Source organism: Eschrichtius robustus, chromosome 16 (genome assembly GCF_028021215.1).
Source record: "Eschrichtius robustus isolate mEscRob2 chromosome 16, mEscRob2.pri, whole genome shotgun sequence".
Lineage (NCBI taxonomy): Eukaryota > Metazoa > Chordata > Mammalia > Artiodactyla > Eschrichtiidae > Eschrichtius > Eschrichtius robustus.
Genome location: NC_090839.1, coordinates 69,786,532 through 69,808,290, shown reverse-complemented (window position 1 = coordinate 69,808,290; position 21,759 = coordinate 69,786,532). Strand labels below are relative to the sequence as shown.

General features: G+C 50.3%; 2 protein-coding genes across 12 annotated transcripts in view; one reads left to right on the top strand and one right to left on the bottom strand.

The window, feature by feature from the left end:
* IQCK (IQ motif containing K) overlaps positions 1-3,701 on the bottom strand; it is a 129,238-nt gene extending 125,537 nt beyond the window's left edge. For 3 of the 8 annotated variants that reach the window (XM_068525188.1, XM_068525186.1, XM_068525191.1), the window contains exon 1: positions 3,465-3,695. In XM_068525188.1, coding sequence (XP_068381289.1) covers positions 3,465-3,663 — 199 coding nt within the window. In that variant the 5' untranslated portion in view covers positions 3,664-3,695. Of the gene's footprint in view, positions 1-3,464 lie in introns of all 8 variants that reach the window. The other 5 variants (XM_068525189.1, XM_068525190.1, XM_068525184.1 and 2 more) reach the window with 4 other exon arrangements.
* On the top strand, positions 3,701-21,325 carry KNOP1 (lysine rich nucleolar protein 1). 4 transcript variants are annotated; one of them, XM_068525179.1, is made up of 5 exons: positions 3,701-3,797; positions 6,582-7,492; positions 9,493-9,561; positions 14,764-14,841; positions 17,185-21,325. In XM_068525179.1, the coding sequence occupies exons 2-5, from the start codon at positions 6,584-6,586 to the stop codon at positions 17,494-17,496; spliced, it is 1,368 nt and encodes a 455-aa protein (XP_068381280.1). In that variant the 5' UTR covers positions 3,701-3,797; positions 6,582-6,583; the 3' UTR covers positions 17,497-21,325. The 4 variants fall into 4 exon arrangements, with proteins under 4 accessions (XP_068381280.1, XP_068381283.1, XP_068381281.1 ...); XM_068525180.1 differs by lacking the exon at positions 3,701-3,797 and adding an exon at positions 5,725-6,096; XM_068525181.1 differs by lacking the exon at positions 3,701-3,797 and adding an exon at positions 6,278-6,359.
* The last annotated feature ends 434 nt before the right edge of the window (positions 21,326-21,759 follow it).

Here is a 21,759-nt window from a genome sequence, read left to right as displayed (position 1 = left end):
AGGGGAACAAGCATTGATTCAGAACTGGACCATGCTGTTATCTGGCAGGTGGGAAGAAGGGACCTGATTTCACAACAGCACTGAGCGCTGAGGCCAGAGACTAGTGTTTGGAGTGATGAACCAATGGCAATAATAAGGATGCCGGGGCTTCCCTGGTGGCGCAGTGGTTGAGAATCTGCCTGCCAATGCAGGGGACACGGGTTCGAGCCCTGGTCTGGGAAGATCCCACGTGCTGCGGAGCAACTAGGCCTGTGAGCCACAACTACTGAGCCTGCGCGTCTGGAGCCTGTGCTCCGCAACAAAAGAGGCCACGATAGTGACAGGCCCGCGCACCACGATGAAGAGTGGCCCCCGCTTGCCGCAACTAGAGAAAGCCCTCGCACAGAAACGAAGACCCAACACAGCCAAAAATAAATAAATAAATAAAATAATCAATTAAAAAAAAAAAATAAGGATGACGATGGCAGTAATAGCAGCAATATCAGAATATAAGACTGTAAGATCCAAATACTTTGAATCAGTCCTGGTTAAAACCATAGTTAAAAACCATTGTCATAAGCAACTACAAGACTTAATTAGAAGCCTTGGCAGGAAAGATGTTTATTGATACTAATACAGGTGCTTTTGAGAATAAAAAGCCCTAGATTCGTTGTCACTGGAAAGATAAGAAAACTGAAGAACATTCACAAGTCATCATACACACGCGCACACACACACACACACACACACACACACACACACACACACAGAGCACTAGCCAGGTAGAATAAAGCTCTTAATAATACCTATTCTGTATCTCATTTTCCTGAAATTGAGTTTCTGACAGGTCTGTTTGCTGTGATAAATTGCTTTTTAAATGGAAATCTCCTAAAAGAATATAATACTTAACCTCAAACACAGGATTATTACAAAGCCTGTTTTTCATGTTTGCTGTGAGAAACTGAATTTACTATGTTTGTTATAGAAAACTGCATTTGTTAGAATGTTTGTTTTAAGAAACTGGGTCTATCATCCAGGTTATAATAATCATTACAGTGCCTGTGTATATAAATTCACCAACTTTGACCTCATTAACTTCATTTTGTAACTCTATCACTTTGTAAGTGGCATCAATTCACTTGCTTTTCAGAGCCAAAAAACCCTTTGTCTTTGCTTTCTCCCTACAGGCCTGTTTGAGAAAAATAAACTCCATGATTCTAAAACAAATGCAAAGCATGTTTCTTTGTCAACAATAACGAACATTTATTGAGCACTTTCTAAATGCCAGGCACTGTGCAAGCACCTTTGCATACATTATCTTATTCCATCCTCACAACAGCCCTGTGAGGTAGGTACAAGGATTATCCCCTCTTAGAGATGAGGCTGAGCAGCTTCCTCAACAAAACACCACTAGTCAATTGTATTATGAAGAGCTGTTTGGCCTGGAGAAGTGAAAGCTCTGGGGAAAAGACAGCCACAATAACAACCTTCTATTTGGGTGTTTTCATAATGGTAGAGTGATTAGCAACTTGGATCATAGCACCAGGAGGGTAAGGAGCAAAGGGTAGAAGTTACAAGGAGAACATTCAAGATGAAAAAGGCTTTTCTAGGTATAACGCAATACAGGAGGAATTCAAGCACTGGGTAGGAGTTGAAATAGATGGCCTTCGAGGGCATCTATCAACTCTGAGTCCATTATTCTCTTCTTCCTTTGTATTTTCCACTTCTCTCAACTCATGGCTCTCTCTCTCTCTCTACCTAGTCCCATATACTGGTACATTCAGTCTTTCCTCCATTCAACAAACATTTACTGACCTGCACTGTCCAATACAGTGGTCACTAGCCACATGTAGCTGTGTAAGTTTATTAGAACTTACTAGAAGTAAAACAAAAAATTCAGTTACAAAATTGCATTAATCACATTTCAAGTGCTCAATACCCATATGTGGCTAGTGGCTACCATATTTGAAAGTTCTATTGGACAGAGCTGTTTCAGACAGTTGAAGTAATGATGGTAGCCACAAGAATGAAAAATCCGAGTTCCTGACCTCGAGGAGTTTACAATCTTAGGGAGGAAAAAAAACACCCAGCGTTATTTATTAAGAGCAATATACATTGAGCTCTTGGTGTAAATCGGGCACTTTGCTAAGCCCTTTCTGAAGTGTCCCTGTAGCTGCGTCCTCCTAACACCTTGAAATAGGTGCCATTATTACGCTCACTTTACCGAGGATAAGTAAAATACAGGTATACCTTGTTTTATTGTGCATCACTTTATTGCACTTAGAAGGTATTTTTTTACAGATTGAAGGGTTTGTGGCAACTTCGCATCAAGCAAGTCTATTAGTGCCATTTTCCCAACAGCATTTGCTCATTTTGTGTCTGTGTCACATTTTGGACATTCTCAAAATATTTCAAACTTTTCCATTATTATTACATTTGTCATGGTGATCTGTGCTGCTTGACATTAGTATTTCAAAAAGACTACAACCCACTGAATGCTCAGATGATGGTTAGCATTTTTTAGCAATAAAGTATTTTTATTTTTATTTATTTATTTTTTTTTTTATTTTTTTTTGACCACACTGCAGGGCCTGTGGGATCTTAGTTTCATGACCAGGGATTAAACCCAGGCCCTCGGGGCCCTGGGCAGTGAAAGCACGGAGTCCTCACCATTGGACAGCCAGGGAATTCCCCAGCAATAAAGTATTTTTAAGCTAAGGCATATACAGTGTTTTTTTAGACATAATGCTATTGTGCACTTAATAGACTGAAGTATTGTGTAAACATAACTTTTATATGCATTAGGAAACCAAAAAATTCCTGTGAGTCGCTTCATTGCTGTGGTCTGAAACACAACCTGCAACATCTCGGAGGTATGCCTAACTCTAACATATGTGAAGAGTACTGCGGGGCCTCATGATCAAGGGTACATGTAGGCCCACAAAAGAAGGTGAACTAAACAAACTCCACTTACGAATTTTAAGGAAGGCTAGAAGAAGAGAAGGATTAAAGCCAAATCTGTCTAGACCAGGCTTGCTCAACGCGTGGGCCACAGATTATCCACATCAAAATTACCTGGGGTGCTCCTTCAAAGTGCTCCCCTACACCCCATTAGGAGCCCTGTGGGCGGGGCCTGGGAACCTATGTTTTAAACAAGCTCCCCATCTCCGTCCCAGCGATTCTTTCCTGGTCACTAAATGAGATTTGAGTACCACTGGCCTACACCAGCTGGTCCCCTTTATTCCGCCTTCCCGTGCCTTCGACCTGACTATGGATGCAGGCTGGAGGCTGCGCTGCCTAACCTCGGGCAAGCCTCTCAGAGCCCTACGTTTCCCCTACGTAACATGGGGAGCCCGGCGGGCCCGCGGCGAGGCCGCCAGGAGGCCTCGCGCGTCAGCCGCCAGACGCACAGTAGGCGCCCAGGAAGCGTCGGCCCCACCTGGCCGCCCGAGTCCCGCCCCTCTCGGCCGGCCCGGGCTGCCTACCCTCGCAGATCTGCTCCCACAGGTTCTTGCCGGGCAGCTCCGCAACCTGTCCCGGCGAGACGCGCAGATCGAGGGACACGGGAGACACGACGTGCCCTGGCGTCCTGGTGGTGATGGACGACTCAGTTGAAAGCGCCCGTTCCAAGCGCTGAGAGACGCTGCCCACCGGGGCCGGCGCCGCCATGTCTGCAGTTTCCATGGCAACCGCGCTCCCCGCGAGGCCGCGACCCGGAAGGAACCGCATCTTGCGAGGGCGGGCCAGCGAGTCGAGATCGACTTCCGGGTCACGGCGTAGTGGGCTCTCACGTGGAGGCGGGGAAGTTTGGCCTTCGGGTGAGTGAGGAGGGCGCCTAACAGGCAGGACGGAGCTGGGGCTGGAGATTGGGCCTGGGGACTTGCGCGGAGAACCGAGGGACTGGAGGGCGACCCGCACCCTCAGATTCAAGTCCCCCCCGTCGCCGGTGTGCGCTCGCCGCGGCCAGTCTCCAGGAAGTTCTCCCGCCTTGGAGCTGGGCCCGGGACCCTGCGTAATCCCTCCTTCTGTGTTGGTGCGGAAGCTTTGGCGCGGTAGAGCCTTTGAGGAGGCAGTTTCGCCTCCCAGCTCTCTTGCTTCCTGCTAGTGAGCCTGCAGTGGGAGTGGGGTGTTGGTGCTATTATGCGGAGAGCACAGGCTCTGAAGTTCTGCGGGCTGGTTTCGAATCTTACCCCTTGCTGGCTTTGGGACTCAGGGCAAGTAAATTAAAAGTCTCCAAGTCTCAGTTTGCACGTCTCTGAGATGGGTTACTCACACCGAGCCTCACGAGGCTACCGCGAGACTTTAGAAAGCGCTTTTGGAGAAAGCATTTGCGTTCGCAGGAGACGCTGTAAGGTTCATTTCCTCTTCCCTTTTCCTTGAAGGAATGAATACATTTAGGATCTCAGGTTTGAAGAGAAGGATCTTCAGTGTAAAGAGGAGGATGCTACAGTGATTTGAACGGCGGAAATGGGGAGAGAAGGGGGTTAAGGTGGGGACAGCCTCCCCTTGGTTTCTTTGTTCTTATTCGATCTCTAGACCACTCCTCCATTTGAGGCACCCTTGGCGCCCTTGACTCCGCCCTCTCCACGTTTGCACCTTCTCCCTCTCCTTTGCAGGCCCCTCTTCCTCAACCCACCCATTTAAACGTTAGTATTCCTTAAGGTTCTGTCTCAGGCTCGTTCTGTTCAAGGCTTACTTACCATCCATGTATTCCTAAATTTACGTCACCCGTGTCAGCCCAGTCACCTCTGAGCCTCATCCACCTGCCCACCAACATCTCCACACGGACATCTAAAGGCATCTGTTCCACCCAGCCTGTCTCCTTCAGCCCTCGCCTCCCCCGCTACCGCCCCACCTCAGTTTCTTTGTCTTAGGGAATAGCACCGCCATCCTGCACTTGCCCAAGCTGGAAACCTCTGTCCTTCAGAAAGTTTCCTGACAACTGGTAGGCCAGATTAGATGACCTCTCTTACCCTGACCTTACCACTGTGCTTGCTTTTATCACCTGTATCATTGTTAACACACGTCTTTCCCACCCACACCTACCTGCTTCTTGATGGCAGAGTCATCTCTTGTTCACGTCTGTGTCTCTAGCATTCCTTCCTTCGTTCAGTGAGTATTTCTTGAGCACCCGCTCTGTGCCAGGTATAGAGCTGGGCCCTGGGAATACAGCAGAAAACCAGACAGACAGGAGTAAGCGAGCGAGTGTTCCTTTGGCTCTCCAGGTGCTCCTGGAGCCAGTTATGAGTGAACTTGAGCTATAGCTCTGGCCTGGCCTGGCTCGTTGAAGCAGCTAAGAGGCAGGTCCAGTATGGACCCTCTGGGTTCTGAAGAAAGCTGCAGGATGGAGAAGCTCCCTGGCCTTTCCCGCCCACCGTCCAAAGCTCCTGTGAGAGGCCGTTTGTTTCTGGATTCCCTGAGTGTCACCATGTCATCTAATCCAGAGAGCAGGAAGTGGGCTGGTGACTGGTGTGAGAGACGTAGTACAACTGGAAGCTGAAATGTACTTGAGGACCCAGGCCCTTCTCATAGGTGCCTCCTTGACCACCCCCCAGCCCTGCCAAAGGAAAAAAAAAAAGCTGAGTGTTCAAGGTTGCTCTGTGTTTTCTCCAATCATTAAATGTTGGCAATTTATTTGAAAAATTAAAAACAGTGAAACAGGCTTGTATGCTGGATATGGCCCCCCCTCCCTCCTCCCCTCCCCCACCTCCCTCCTCCCCTCCCCCCCTCCCTCCTCCCCTTTCCCCCCCTCCCCACTAGCCTCTGATCTGATCTGGTTCAGTGCCTCTTTTATGGATAGGAAAACTCAGGCCTGGAGAAGCCAGTGCTGTGTGGCAAGAGTATTTGAGTCACCATTTGAATGCAGGCGTCCTCAGCCCCAGCTGGGGCTCCTCACCATACCTTGCTGCTGCTCTCATTACTAGCCACATGGGAAGGTAATTAGAAGAGTAAGTCACCCTCGGTGCAGGCGGGGGGCAATTAATTTCCAGACGCAAAGCAGAAGCGCTCTTTAGATGAAGCAAGGGCATGGATTAATTGTGTCACAGTTACTGCCTCTGGTGACAATCAGCAAGAGGAGCTGACCTCAGGATTTCTGTCCCCTTCATCCAGTAAAAGGTAAGCCCCGGGGGCCATGCCTGGCCTGTGGCTTGAGTGCAGTTGTGCCCTCAGTGGCTGGCACAGGGTACATTTCTGGAGAGAATGATTAGGCTTAAGAGGTTTGAGGAAGGGGGTTAGGAAAGGGAATCAGTGATGTACAAAGCACTTTCCATGGATTATCGTTTATTCTTTCCAACAGCTCTTTGAGGAAGGAAGTGTTATCTCCCCGCATTTTCAGCTGGGGAAGTTAAGGCCCAGCGAGGATAGCTGATTGACTTAAGGTGAGGGAGCAGCTTGGATTTCAACCTGGGGCTGTCAGGATTCAAACTCCATTCTGTTTCTTCCATCATATTTCCCTTTGCTCCACAGGAATCCTTCCCATTTTCCCAGCCCCTAACCTTTCAGACCATCCACTCCAGGAAACGTGACTTTTGGTAATATCTAGTGGAATTGTACTCAGGGTGGCTTGGCATGCCGATAACTTGTACCATTTCTTTTTTCAGGAATGATCACTAAGACTCACAAAGGAGACCTGGGCCTTGGGCTCCCAGAAAAAAAGAAGAAGAAAAAAAAGAAGGTAGTTAAAGAACCAGAGACTCAATACTCGGTTTTAAGCAGTGACAATTATTTTGCGGAGGTTTGTCCCACAAGAGCCACATCACCCTCAAAGAATATGGTCCAAGAGCAGGCACCCGAAATGCCTCTAATGAAGAAAAAGAAGAAAAAGAAGGGTCACAGCACCGTCTGCGAGGAGCCCCTAGAACCTGAGACCGTGTTACGTGCCAGACGGATTGAGCCATCGCCCAGCCCCAGGAAGCAGGCACTTGGTCCATCTGAGTCCCTCGGTAGGGAAAAGAAGAAGAAGAGAAAGTCCGTGTCCCCTGGCTCAAGGGCGAAGACCTCCCCAGACCCCAGGCAGGGCGAGGAGGTGACCAGAGTTGACAAGAAGCTCAAAAAACACAAGAAGGAGAAGAAGTTGCAGGAAGCTACAGCCTTCTCAGCCAGGGACCCTTGGTTCTGTGAGGCCAGGGATGCTTTGTACACTTGCTCAGTTGGGAAAGGTGGCGTCCCTGAGCAGGCAGCCTCGAGACAGAAACGGAAGCAGGGGAGCCCCAGGGAACACAACATGAAGATGAAGAAGAAAAAGAAAATCCACCAGGAGGGAGATAACCCCCTGGGGCACCCTGAGCTCTCCAGGTCTGTGGAGAGCAGCCGTAGGAAAGGAAGTAAAAAGAAGTTAGTCAAAGTTGAAGCTCCAGAATACATCCCAATAGGAGATGACCCCAAGGCCCCTGTGAAGAAGAAAATGAAGTCCAAGAAAAAGGCAGAGCAGGCGGACACTGAGGAGCCAGCTCTGAAGAAGAAGAAGAAGAAGAGGCAGGAGAGCAGAGTAGCAGGAGAACCTTGGGAGGAGGTAGGCTTCCTTCAGAAGCACACTGGGGAGAATAGGGGTGGAAGTTGGGTGTGTGTGTGTGTGCGCGCACACACACGGCACTCAGCTTTTTAGCTGCCAGAGCCCTGATTAAACTGACTTCAGTCAGAAAAGGGGATTTATCAACACATGTAACTAGAAGGTTTGAGAGCTACTACCTTCAGGTATAGCTGGATCCAGGTGCTAGTGTAATAGTCTCAATAATACAGGTATCCCTTGCTATCGAAACTTTACCCGAGTTCTCACTATCTGCACTCAGGATCTGGATTAATTAGAATAAGTTTTTCAGATAAATGCCTCTCTTTCTGAACTCTTGCCACTTGCTATCTAAAGCTCAGGAACCAAATAGTTTGAGGTAATATGATGTCCATAGCTATCTGAGCTCAGGATACACAATTTAGGGATCAAATAGATTTAGATCGCAGGAGATGCCTGTGTGGCTATCCCTAGCTCTGGGCTTTGTATTTTTCAATGCTGGTTTTAATGTCAGGTTCCTTCCCACCCCAACCCCGTGGTGAGATGGTCCCAGCATCTCCAGGCTTTCTTCATAGTAGGTAAGCCACCCGCAAAGGGAGAGCGGTGGCCCCTCCAAAACGATTACAGGGAAAGTCCCAGCACTGCTCTCCCAGATCTCAATTGGGTCACACAAACCAGAAGCCCAGATCTGAAGCCAGTGGGCAGGGGCTGAGGGTATCAGTCCCACTGGAACTCCACTGTCTGAAACTGGGGGGCGGTGGTTTCTGAGAGGAATACCGGGGTCCTGTTACCAGGAGGAAGGGAAGGGATGGTGGCCTGGTGAAGACAGCAGAGATGTGCTCTCTCCCCTGACAGGCTTCCTTGACTGGGGAGGGGAGGGAGGAGGTGGGCTGAGCACTGGGACTCGGCAGGTGATGTGAGCGAGCAGAGCCATCCAGGGCTCCTCACAGGTGACGCAGGGTACCAGGCAGAGCACACCCGAAGCGAGGACGTGGCATTTGTCACTGCTGAAGGATTAGGGGAAAGTGGCCAACCTGAATCTTGCTGTCAGATGGTCCCGCAGGGGCTGAGGCCACTGAGAGAGGGTGGCCCGTGAGAGCATGGCCCATGCAGAATCACAAGGATTCTGTGTGGGAGCTGAGACCCGTGAGGGGCTGGGGCTGTCTGTGCAGCAGGTGCAGAGGCCCTGGGAGGAGCAAAGAGGCTGGCGTGGCGGGAGCTGGGCCAGCTGGGGTCCTGGCAGCCTGTAGAGGCCACAGGGGTCTGGATTTTCATGTAAATGAGATGGGAGCCCCTGGAGGGTTTTCAGGAATGGGGTGGTGTGGTCCAGCTGAGGTGGTTTTATTATTTTTTAATTGAGATAGCGTTGACATATAACATGTAAATTTAGGGTGTACCCGAGCTGCTGTATGGAATGGACCAGTGTTGGGGGCGGGGAAGCAGAGTTAGAGCCTGTCCTGGTTGTCCAGGCAGGAGAGAAGGTACCGACCAGAACTCCGGAGCTGGGAGGCTGGGGTGGGGTATGGAGGAAAGAACTGGGGGGGATTCGGGTTTGCTGCAGGCCCCCAGCCCCACCTCTGCATTCCCTGGCCCTTGCCAGCCCCTCCTCCCCCATTGTCAGTGGGGGCCTTGGCCTTTCTCCTCTTGCTGGTTCGGTGTCACCCTGGGAAGTGAGGTGACGTCTGGCGGGAAAGGTTGTGCTGTAGGCCTGAGTCGGGAGACCTGGGTTAGTGTCAGCCCTGTCCCTGAGCGGTGGGGTGACCTCACTTCACCTCTCTGAGCCTTAGTGCCTCCGTCTGTCAAATAGGTCAGGACCACAGTCTTCAGGACAGAATTGGGGAGAATCGTGGAAGAGAAAGGATGGCAGGCGTTCTGTGGGCGATAGGGGTGGGCGTAGCGCTCCGGTCTTGAGTCTTTTCTGGACTCTGCTGTGATCTCATCCAGCTGGGCTGCCAGGGCAGAGGCCATCGTCCGCTGGAGCCTTACTCCTTCTGCCCTATTTGCAGGAGCCCGACACGGACTTGGAGGTAGTGTTGGAAAAGAAGGGCAACATGGACGAGGCGCACATAGACCAGGTACGACCGGTCCTCGTCCTCCGAGGCGTCTTCCCTTCCCAGACGCACATTCGCCTCCTGCCAGGCCACGAGATCCTGGTCCCAGAGGTGTCAGGGACTCCAAAGGCAATGAGGCCAGCCTCTGCCGCCCCTCCAGTGGCGGGGAGCCTGTGGCCTCCCCCACTTTATGCCGGGAGAGCTGTTCATTGCCTCGACTTTGGCTCAGGGGCTGTCCGGTCCTTCAGAATCCCAGGCTGAGGTTGTCCTCCTCATAACCACTGCAGGGGGAAAAGGGGACATGTCCCTGTGACCTGCAGCCAGGCAGTGGGCACGTGCTCTGCCTGGCCCATGCGTCACCACCTCCTGGCCTCCATTCAGGAGCATTTTTTTTTTTTTTTTGCCTTTTGCAACTTTATTTAACTATAATTGACATTCAAGAATCTGCACATATTTAAGGTGTACAGTTCGATGAGTTTTGACAGGTATGCGTCCAGGAAACCAGCTAAACAATTAAGATGATGAACGTACCCATCATTTCCAAAAGTTTCCTTGTGCCCCTTTGTATTCCATCCCTTCCTTTCCCATCCCCAGGTAACCACTACTACTCTCTGTCACTATGAATTAGCTTGCGTTTTCTACAATTTGTATATAATTGGGATTATACAGTATGTGCTCTTTTTTAAACTGGCTTCTTTCACTTAGCCTAATCATTCTGAGATTTATCTGTATTGTTGCATGTATCAATCATTTGTTCCTTGTTATTGGCTGTCCAATGTTTCTAGCATTACTTTGATGTTAAAAACGTTTTAAATTCTCAATTGAATTGCCTAGGCACCTTTGTAAAAAATCAGTTGACCGTGTGTGTGTGTGTGTGTGTGTGTGTGTGTGTGTGTGGTGTGGGACTATTTTTAGACTCTTGAGTTTCATTGATCTGTATGTCTATCTTTACACTAATACTTCATTGTCTAGATTATTGTAACTGTATAACGTCTTAAATTAGGCAGTATAAGTCTCTAGCATTTGTGCTTTTTTAGGTTGCTTTGGCTATTTCAGGTCCTTTGCACTTCTGTATAAATTTTAAAATTAACTTGTTGGTTGCTACCAAAAAATGCCGCTGGGATTTTGATTAGGATTGCCTTGAATCTGTAGACCAATGTGGGGAGAACTGACATCTTAACAGTGTGAAGCCTTCTGATCCATAAACATGGCATCTCTGTCCATTTATTTAGATCTTTAGTTTCTCTCAGTATTGTTTTATAGTTTTCAGTGTACAGGTCTTGCACGTCTTTTGTCAAATTTTCCGTAAGTATTTTATATATTTTGATGCTATTGTAAATACTATTTCAGTTCAATTTTTATTGTTGTATATAGAAATACAGTTGTTGTACAGGAGCGTTAGGAGAAGTTGTTCTGTTGTGGACCAGCTTGTGCTTCTGTCATGCCCAGATCCTATGTGGGACCTGGACATTCTAGAATTGAGATTTTTTTTTTTTTTAAATTTTGTTCTCATAGAATTTTTTTTTTAATTAATTAATTTATTTTTGGCTGTGTTGGGTCTTCGTTTCTGTGCGAGGGCTTTCTCCAGTTGCGGCGAGTGGGGGCCACTCTTCATCGCGGTGCACAGGCCTCTCACTATCACGGCCTCTCTTGTTGCGGAGCACGGGCTCCAGACACGCAGGCTCAGTAGCTGTGGCTCACGGGCTTGGTTGCTCCGCGGCATGTGGGATCCTCCCAGACTAGGGCTCGAACCCGTGTCCCCTGCATTGGCAGGCAGACTCTCAACCACTGCGCCACCAGGGAAGCCCAAGAATTGAGATATTTTTATGATCCTGGACCCCAAGGCCTATCAGGACAGCATAGTAACCACATAGGTACAGCCTTGGGCCATTACTAATGAGGTTACCTTGGCAGTCACTAACCTCGCGACCCCCAAGTAGGTAGCTGTGACGACCAAATGAGGCCGTTTGGGAGGCGCTCAGCAGGGGCCTGCCCGAGACCTGTGCTTTGTAAGTGGCAGCCGGGGCCTGCCCGAGACCTGTGCTTTGTAAGTGGCAGCCGTTCACCTGCCTGCATCCTCATGCTGTGTCAGCAAGTAATTGCTGGACAGAAGCAACAGGGTGTGATGTGGGGACGGCCCGTGTCGTGGCCCTGCTGCTCCAGGAGAGAGAAACGGAGGAGTGCTTGCAAGTCAGCCGACTACAAGGAGGGGGGCCTACAAGATGCTGCGAGGAAGTTCCTAATGCCTTTGGGGTGTTGGGGGCCTCTCTCCCGGGAGGGGAGAGGCTCAGTAGGAGGATGCTGACGGGGCCAGTCCAGGGCCTGGCACAGAGCGCAGGCCCCCCAGAACCAGGGGCTCCCCAGCCTCCTGCAGGTCATTGTCGTTTGGGGAGAGGGGGCCCGGGCTGCAGTGGCTGGTGGGGAGGATGGAGGTGGGGCCCTAACCCGGCCAGGCCCAGCCCCTGCCCCTGCCCTCGGCGCCTCTCCCACGTGTCCCGCCCCTCACACAGGCAAGGCCCACCAGCCACCTCTTTGCTTCTTATGCATTTGTGCCTATTAAATACTTCACACTTTCAAAGAAAACTTCTGTTTTGGGTGACAGATGATCTCAATGTAAGTGAAGCTTTCTGCCCCAACTCTCCCTTTCTTTTTCTGGTAAAAAGTTCATTGTGTTAAAAGAAAAAATGGGGGGGGAAAGCAACCTGAAGTCCTGCCACCCAGCGGTCTCCAACTTTTTTGGCACCAGGGACCAGTTTCGTTAAGGGGAGCAGCAGATGAAGCTTCACGGGCCCGCTGCTCCCCTCCTCTCCCGCCCCTCCGCTCCCCTCCCACCGCTCCCCTCCCCTCCCGCCGCTCCGCTCCCCTCCCCTCCAGCTGACCGGGTGTTGGGGACCCCTGCTACCACCTACTAATAATCACTGTTAAGCCTTCGTTGTTACATTCTTCTAGATTTTTCCTTTGTAACTGTGTATGTGTGATTTTAAAGCAGCGTACAGTTACGCTCTGTATACTGTTCTTTTCACTTCTATCATTTAGCTGGTGAGCTGCTTTCCGCTTCAGTGAGTGCACATCCACATTGTTCCCTGTCAGCAGCATGACTCTGACATAGGAATATACCACCATTTTCTCTCATCCCTACTGCTGCCCTTTGGATTTGTTTTATGCAGTTTCTTTTTTTTTTTTTATGGCTGCGTTGGGTCTTCGTTGCTGTGCGCGGACTTTCTCCAGTTGCGGCATTGTGGCGCGCGGGCTTCTCATTGCGGTGGCTTCTCTTGTTGCGGAGCACGGGCTCCAGGCTCGCAGGCTTCAGTAGTTGTGGCTCGCGGGCTCTAGAGCACAGGCTCAGTAGTTGTGGCGCACGGGCTTAGTTGCTCCGCAGCATGTGGGATCTTCCTGGACCAGGGCATGAACCTGCGTCCCCTGCATTGGCAGGCGGATTCTTAACCACTGCGCCACCAGGGAAGTCCTGTTTTATGTAGTTTTGAACTATATAAATGGTCACCTCATTTCAGCCTGTGGTAGATTAGAAGAGAAGAGGAGGGGCCACAAACTGGGGGCAGCTAAAGTCACACCTGAACCCTTGGGCCCTAGAAGCTTCTGTATCAAACCGCAGGGTCATTGGTACGCTGACTGTGGCCTTGAGCCTCTCTGGTAGCAGTGTGCGAGGTGTCCCTGCTGTGTGCCGGGGACTCTTCGTCTTACATTCTGTGCCGCAGTTCATCGTGGGGCTGGGGGCTTTCTTACACCAACCAGCAACTCCTCGACACCACGCGGTGTCCTGCAGTTCAACTCGGTCTGACGCTGTCTATCTGGAGATACCGTCAGACCGCTCAGGTGAAGGGCTCAGTCCCACCAGACTGCTCCCCACCCCTGTCCCCTGTTCAGGCGCCAGTCTTAAGCCAGGTTGTCACCTGTGCTTCTGACCAACCAGCTATAGATCAGAGCTGCCAAAGACCTCCTCCTCAGGTTCAATTAATTTGCTAGAGTGGCTCACAGAACTCGGAGAAACATTTTACTCGCCAGATTACTGGTTTATTATGAAAGGCTATAACTCAGGGACAGCCAGATGGAAGAGACGCACGGGGCAGGGTGTGTGGGAAGGGGCGTGGACCTTCCACGCCCTCTCCGAGAGCTCCACTCCCCAAATCTCCAGCGTTCACCAACCCAGAAGCTCTCCGAACCCTGACCTTTTGGGTTTTTGTGGAGCCCTCATCACAGAGGCACAGTTGATTAAATCATTGGCCATTTGGTGGCTGAGCTCGATCTCCTGCTCCACTCCCCTCCGCAGAGGTCAGGACTGAAAGTTCCAACCCTCTCATCAGTGGTTGGTTCTCTTGGCAACCAGCCCCTGTCCTCAGGTGCTTACAAAAGTCACCCAATTAACATAACAAAGGACACTTTTGATTGTTCCCATCACTTAGGAAATTCCTAGCGTTTTTGGAACTCTGCCAGGGATGGGGATGAGTTTATATATATATATTTCTTCTCATATATTTCTTACTATAAACCGCAGTATCACAGTTCTCTGTCTCCCATTTATCCTCCAAGGTAGCTGATATTTCCATCTGTCTGCAGATAAATAGACCACGGTACAGAAAGATTAATTGACTTACGCAAGACCACACAACTAGGTAATGGCAGTGGTAGGATTCAAACTAGCCTATGCCTGACTCCAGAGCCTGTGTTCTTTCTAGAAGACGATGCTGTCAGCAAGAAAGTTAACTACAGTAGCCTCTGTACAGGCAGGGCTCTGGGCGTGTGTTCTGAGAAAATTTCCACCCCAAATGGCTCTTACAAACAGAAAAGGTTCTAATGCTAAAGGTGGATAAGCTTCAGTGTCTAGGAAGGGTCATTCTTTTATTTATTTATTTATTTATTTGGCCGCACCACTCAGCTCATGGGATCTTAGTTCCTTGACCAGGGATTGAACCACTCGGGCCCTGGCAGTGAGAGTGCCGAGTCCTAACCAGTGGGCCGCCAGGGCATTCCCCTGGAAGATTCATTCTTAAGGAATGGAAAAGAAGGGTGAATGAGGCTTGCACGTTTTAGGCCAAGGGATTGCCCCTCACGTGATTAGAGGGTATTTTTGACAAATGCCTCCCCCCGGTCTGCAGCAGAACAAAGCTGCCCATCCCCCTCCAGTCCCCCCACCCCACCTCATCTCTGTCCTGGGTTTGAAGCTCGAAACTGGCTGTCTCATTGCCCTCTTTCCTTTCCCTTGCTCAGGTGAGGCGAAAGGCCTTGCAAGAAGAGATCGATCGTGAGTCGGGCAGGTCGGAAGCTTCTGACACCAGGAAGCAGACGGTAAGTTTCACGCTGGGCTCCGCGAGGGGTGCTCTGGCATCCCGCCTCCTCCTCACTTTGCAGGGACGGGAGACCAAGTCCACCTGGCCCAGAAGCAGCCCCCACCTGCCAGCCGGCTCCCTGCTCCACAGAGCTCGTCCTGAGCTACTTTCCTTTCTTGGGAAAGGGGTGCTTGCCTCCCTCCTGGAGAGCTGGCCGCTTGACCTAAGCAGCCTGGACCTTTGTCTCTGGCTCTGGACGGGCAGGGTGTCCCGGTCATCAGTCGCTGGGGGCACGTGATGGCGAGCTCTTTCCAGCAGTGGGTGGTGCCCTCAGAAAGCTGCTGGGACAGGGGTGGAGGCAGAGGTGGCAGGCCTCTGGTCCAGTTGGAATGGGAAATTTCCAAACCAGACCCAAGGAGATGGCACGGGAGAGTGTATGGCATGGGGACCGCAAGGTCAGGCTGAACAGAGGGACGGGAGGGTGCGGCAGGCAGGGCGGTGGGAACTGCTGGAGGGCGTTTATGTGGGGCAGCGGGGACTGGGGTAGAAGAGAGGGCAGGGGGGAGAGAAGAGGACTTGTTAAGACGTGGATTTGGGAGAGGGGGACAGAGGATCCAGATGACGGAAGGACTTGCTTCCTTGTAATACTGTCCTAAGCTTTCCTAGTGTAGCACCGAAAAGAACAGCTGCTTTGGATCAAAAGACCTGAGATCAGTTCTTGGCTCTGCCACCTTCTATAGTTATGAGACTTTAGCAAGTAACTTCCCTTCTTTGAGCTTCAGTTTCCACACCTGTAAAATGGGACTCATGCTCTGGCCCAGAGGGGTATGGAATGGGGCTTTGTTATGTCATTCCTCTAGTGTCTCCTTTCTCTCCATCCTCTTGAACTGGGCAGAGCTGATAAGATTCCATGATTGAGTGAGGAAGGCCAGAAACAAGGCAGCAGCATCCAGAGCAGTGGCCCAGAGGCTATACCTGGAGGGACCTGACAGCAGGAGGGTGGTCCGGGGGCATAGGGGCTGGGATCTTCTGGGGATGCTTTAGGTGGCCCTGCCTCCTGGGACCTGGGACCACTTGACTGCTGAGGCACATGGTGGGGATTTGAGACCCGGTCCCCTCTCAGTGGGTCGGTAGCCCTGTGAGAGCAGGCTCACAGGACTGGTCAGCCTCTGGCAGCTCTCTCCTCAGACCCAGTGCGGGGCTGGCAGAGGTGGCCTCTCCTTCTGGAAAGTGAAGGCTTGGGAAGCAGTTGTTACGCCTGTACTGGGGGCACTGTGAAGCTCGGAGAGCTTGTCACCGGTTCACTCAGGGCAGCTAGCTGTAGCAATGACTGGCTCTTACTGTTCTTCCAAAGCCGACCTAGAAATAAGTGCTAGGCTGGCATTTGGCTCACAGGCGGAGAGTTCCCAGGCGGCACAGAGGTCAGCAATCCTGGTGGGGTGGGGTGGGTAGATGACCAGTTTTCGAGGACTTAAAGCGAACCAGGCGTCGTGCTCTGAGTTGTTGGTGTAAAACCTGATTCGAGCCTCAGTGAAGCCCCGTCGGGGGCTGTTATGCCCCCGTTTTATAGATGAGGACATTGAGGCTCAGGGGTTAAGTTACTTGACCAGGGCGACGCAGGCGGGGCTCAATCCTAAGTCTTCGAAGTCACAGTCTTCATGGAGAGCTGGGTTTCTGGCCTCGGCCACAGACATGGGAGGGAAGGGAGTCTTCTCTTGGGCCACTGCTCTGAGGGGCTCTCTTGCATTTTCTCAAACATGGGTGACTCATACACGGGTTGTAGAGTGCTCTGCACAGGAATCGGGACCCCCGAGTTCCTGGGCCGGCTCAGCCTCCGACTCGTGTGACCCTTCACCTCCCGGGGCCTCCACTCCTTTCCTGCTATGAAGTGCAGTGCTTCTGCGAAGGGAAATGCATTTCAGACTCCCACTTGCCCTCTCCACCTTCCAAAGGACAGAAACCTTAGGCTGATGGATGAGTAGCCAGCTGGTGAGGTGTGTCGTACTGTCTGCCGTGAATTGGGGGAGAAGGAGTAAGGCAGACGGGCAACTCAGTGTGAAAGGTGGGCTCTGGTGTGGGCCAGACCCGAGATGGAGTTCAGCAGGGTTACCAAGTAGGCTGTGCCCCCAGTCCAGCTGCAAACCTCCATTTCCTCATCAGGAGAGTGGGAACCAACAGTGTTCCTCACAGAGCTCTGGTTGGAGTTAAGATAATCCGCTGCTGTGCTTGCGAGCACTGTGCCTGGTGCGCAGTAAGCCTTTGATCACCTGGATCCTCCCCGGCAAGGCTGGGGGCTGGGGGCTGGGGAAAGGAAGATGCTTTGGAAGCCAGGGAAGTAACCACCTGTTTTCTCTTACCACAGGGAACTCAGTTTGGCCAATGGGATACTGCTGGCTTTGAAAATGAGGAAAAGAAACTGAAATTTCTCAAACTCATGGGTGGCTTTAAAAATCTGTCCCCTTCATTCAGTCGCCCCCCTACCATGGTTGGCAGGCCCAACATGGCCCTCAGCAAGAAGGTGGCCGACACCCTGCAGCAGAATCTGCAGCAGGACTACGACCGGGCCATGAGCTGGAAGTACAACCGCAGGGCCGGCCTCGGCTTCTCCACGGCTCCGGACAGAATCTTTTATATTGACAGGAACGCATCCAAGTCAATCAAGTTTGAAGATTAAACTCTCCTGTCTTGTCCCCCAAAACGGCCAACATTGCTTTTATTGTTCCGTTACGCAGATGAAAGCCATAGGACAGTTGTCTCGAATGGAACTCCCGCAGAGATAAAGGACAACTGTGTTGATATGTTTGGACAAACTGGGGTGAGGGCAGCTCGTTTCAGGAACCAGGAGAACGTGTGAGTGGCTGAAACCTACTGTTTTCTGTGTGAAGCTTCCGTCCCTGTTGAAGACAGTGAGTATCAATAGCTCACACTTGTCTAGTGCTTACTATGTGCCAGGCACATACGTCTCTCCCTTGCATTAATGTATTTAATCTTCATGATTCTGAAACAGGTGCTATTATTATCCCCATCTTATAGATGAGGAAACTGAAGTTCAGGGATGAAGTAATAACATTGCCTGGGGCCACCCAACCAGTAAATGCCAAGTGTACTTCTGTGCCCCAAGACCGATGTCACTGTTCACCACACTGAGTGTCCCCTCTAGGGAATTTCACCCAGAATACTCACTGAGGACTAAAATGTCTCAATTGAGGAAACAGAAGCTTTTTACATGCCTAAATCTCAAACAGGAAGCAGGATTCATGTAAACAGGGAGAAGCAAGCTCACTTTCCCTCCCCCTTCTTGGAGTAGCCACAGGCAAAGAGGCGTCTGGATTGCCACCAAGCAGACGCGGCTGAGCTTCCTCCGCTGCTGGGAAATGTGTTTCTAAACCCATCTTGCCTTTTGCGTCTGCCGTCCTTCCATCCCCGGTGCCAAGCTTGCATTTAATCTTTCTGCTTTAACTGGATTCTGAACAGGCGTTTTAGAGAGCAGCTGGTTAGTCCTCCACGTGAACCAATGGCACATTAATTCCCAGGGACGTGTTTATTGGATTCTTTTCAGTCACGAGGAGGAGAATCCCAGGCGACTTCCCTGGAGGAGGTTGAATGCCAGGAGGCACAGACGTGGGGATGACAGGGCGTTGCCTCATCGGCCTGGGAACAGTGTTTCCAAGCCTTGACGCTACAGCCAGCCTCACAAAGCTCCAGGTGTAGCCCCCCGAGTGACATGTGACCACCTTCTCCGCATTCACCTAGCATTTTTCTTTCCAAAATATAGGTTCTGATTGGGCCTTTTTCACACCACTTGGCTTGAACTCCTGCTACAGACATCCTGTCTCAGGCAGGCCTGGACAGCCAGGAAATTCAGTCTCTCACGCGGCAGGGAGCCCTGTCCTGTCGTAGGGGGTTGATTCAGCTTCCCATGAAGGAAACGAATGTTTCCTCTCTGCTCCATCATCCTCAGTGTTGGCTTCACCAGGCTGGTGGAAAGATGGCTGTAGCAGTTCCAGGCAGCATATCAAGACACTAGACCGTTACAGAGGAAGAAGAAAAACCTTCTTGTGGATCAAGGAAACTCCCAGAAGCCCTTTTGTCATAGCTCATTGCCCAGCAGTGGGTCACGTACCCATTCTTGAGCCAGCCCCTGGCGTGTGGAGGGAGACTCTCAGGCCAGTCAGGAAGGAAGACTGAGGTTCGGATGCTGGTGAGATGAACACGGGTCCACTACTGCCCCATGGGGCAGAGGTGAGGCAGGCCTGCCTGGGCCCTGACCAGCAAGCATTGGCCGGGTCTGGAGTCCTACAAGTCTTTGTTAGCAGTGATTCAGGTGGGCCACTTCCCTCAGACGGTGAACTTGGCCTTTCATGGATTCAACCTTGAGATGCATAACGGAAGAGGCCTACAAGGTAAGATTCTGCATTTGAGTTAGCTCTTCAGGGCACATCCCCTTCCGACAGGGGAATAAAGCTTTCCCAGTCTTGATCCACACTACAGGAACTTGCCCAGTGTAAAAGGAACCAACCACTGCTTCTCTAATCGTTTTTATCTTGCTGAGAGATCACACTACAGTATGGGGCTGCTCGGCTATCAGGAAGGATTGTGCTCAGCCATCTACTGGGTGCTTCCGGAGAGTGGCTGAGCGATTGTCCCTGACCTGTCCCCACAAGTGGTAGCTCCCGTTAGGGTGTGGTGGTCAGGCCTTTCCCCTCTTGCTGTTCAGTATCTTCAGTCTCTGTGTGATAGGATTTGACTTTCTAGCTCAGTGTGGCTGAATGAGTTCCACTTGGCTTGGGAAGGTTTATTAAAGTCTGTTCCTGAAGCAGGGTCTAAGCAGAGAAGGCTGGGCAGCCAAGACGGCAAGATGCCAAGTGTCCTCAGATTGAACTTAGCCTTGTCTCGGCTGCTCTCATAGATGCAGACCACTGTTGCTCTAGTGACAGCTCCTGCCCTGCAGTTAGCTGGGCCTCCGTCCTTTTGTAAATTAAACAACATTGTCTTGAGTCACCTATCCCCCTTTTTCCCCATGTCCTGGGCCCTCCTAAAGCTGTCTGCAAGTTTTTGTGGTGTGATTTCCCATGTTGTTCTTCATTTGTTGACTCCGTGTAGCACACAGCCTGTCTCCACTGCAACAAGGCGGTTTTTGGATTTTTACTCAGAATCTGGGAGAGATGGGTGGGAGGTCTGGTATGTAAGCACAGCCAAGGTCTTAGCTGAGTATGTAACAACCCTGTTCTCGAACTTGTCAGCTGTTTCTCCCTTGGGGGTTTGCTCACTGACTGACCCCCCTCCTGTGGCAAGGTCCTTCCCTCCTTATAACTGCCTTTATCCAGCTGTTCCCCAGACCTTGTGATCCTTAACCACTTTATTCCTTGGGGTGATTCCTGCTGTTTTCGCCTTAGCCCACTAGGCCCCTCCCTGAGGCCACTTTCTGTAACTAGACTGGCCCATCAAAAGTACTTGCCAGATAGACACAGTTCTCCCCTTAAAAATTGTGTGTTCAGCTCTGCAAACTTAGAACTGTTCAGGTTTGTGGTTGGAATAATGCCCCCATGCCCCGCCCCCCCCCAACCCTGTCCAAGTTCTGATCGTTGGAACCTGTTAATATGTTGTGATACAGAACAAAAGGGAGTTTAAGGTAGCAGATGGAATTAAGTTTGCTAATCAGCTGACCTTAATATGGTTAGACTGGGCCTACCCAGGTAATCCAGGATTAGAAGTAGAAGAGGGAGACAGAAGAGTCAAGAGACTTGCAGGAAACACTCAACAAGCTGTCACTAGTTTGAAGATGAAGGGACCACAAGCCAAGGAATGCAGGTGGCCTCTAGAAGCTGGAAAAGGCAAGAAAAGTGATTCTCCCCTAGAGCCTCCAGAAGGAACACAGCCCAGCTGACACCTTCACTTTGAAGGTAAGCCCACTGGACTTCAGACCAGTAGAGCTGTAAGGTGGTAAAATTGTGACGTTTTAAGCCACTAAGTTTGTAGTAATTTAAAGCAGCAATAGAAAATTAATACAGGCCTCATTCAGAAGTTTTTCTCACTTTCACCTTATTTCCTAAAATATGATTTTTTTGTTGTTGTTGTTCCATCATCCTTCATGTAGTAGTAGTAGTAGACTTCATCTCATGTAGGCCATGGTTTTCAGAGACTGGCTAATTGATTTAGTAACAGGCTGAGGAAGCCACACAAGAACATAGAAAATCTAAGCTTCCACCTGGGCCAGGTAACACATGGTTCAGAAGCTGCTTTGGTGTAACGGATACCTGACCGAACGTGAAAGTCCGAGTCCAGGTTAATGGAAGAGCATTAGGAATTCACTGACTCAGGCTTGGGCACGGATGCTGTCTGATGTGTACAGCCTCAAAGTAGATGACTTAAAAGTGCATAATTTGTAAATCTGCCGACTGATTTTCATTTGAATAGTATCATATAGTAAAAGTGGTATAGGAAATAATTTTAATGAAAATAATTTTGTGAAATAAAGGCCACTTGGGAACATTTGAGCAATACCACCATGCTTTCTGAATGTCTGTTTTGTTCAGTTGAGGTGCATTCTTCAGTACACGCTGTTCCTTAACGGAGGCCATTTTCTCAACAGAATCCTTGCATTGGGGTGGGGTGGGGTTCACTATTAAGCCGGCCGGAAAATCCATAGCATATTCTTGGTCCCAAGCTATTCAATTAAAACATGAGTTTATGTATATTAAAAAAAATTTATTTTAGCTACTTTTACTGTGTGAACTGTATCAGGCTTTTCACAGAGTAGAGGTGAAATGTAGTCTATCCACATTCAGTGTATACCTTCCAAAAAAGTACAATAGTTTGGGGGCACTTTTAATCCACAACTTGGATGCATTTTCCTGCACAAGGGGTTCTAGGCTGTGAGTCACCACCACCACCAATATTAATGCTCTTACTGATTCAAAATAAAATGTCAGTGGAA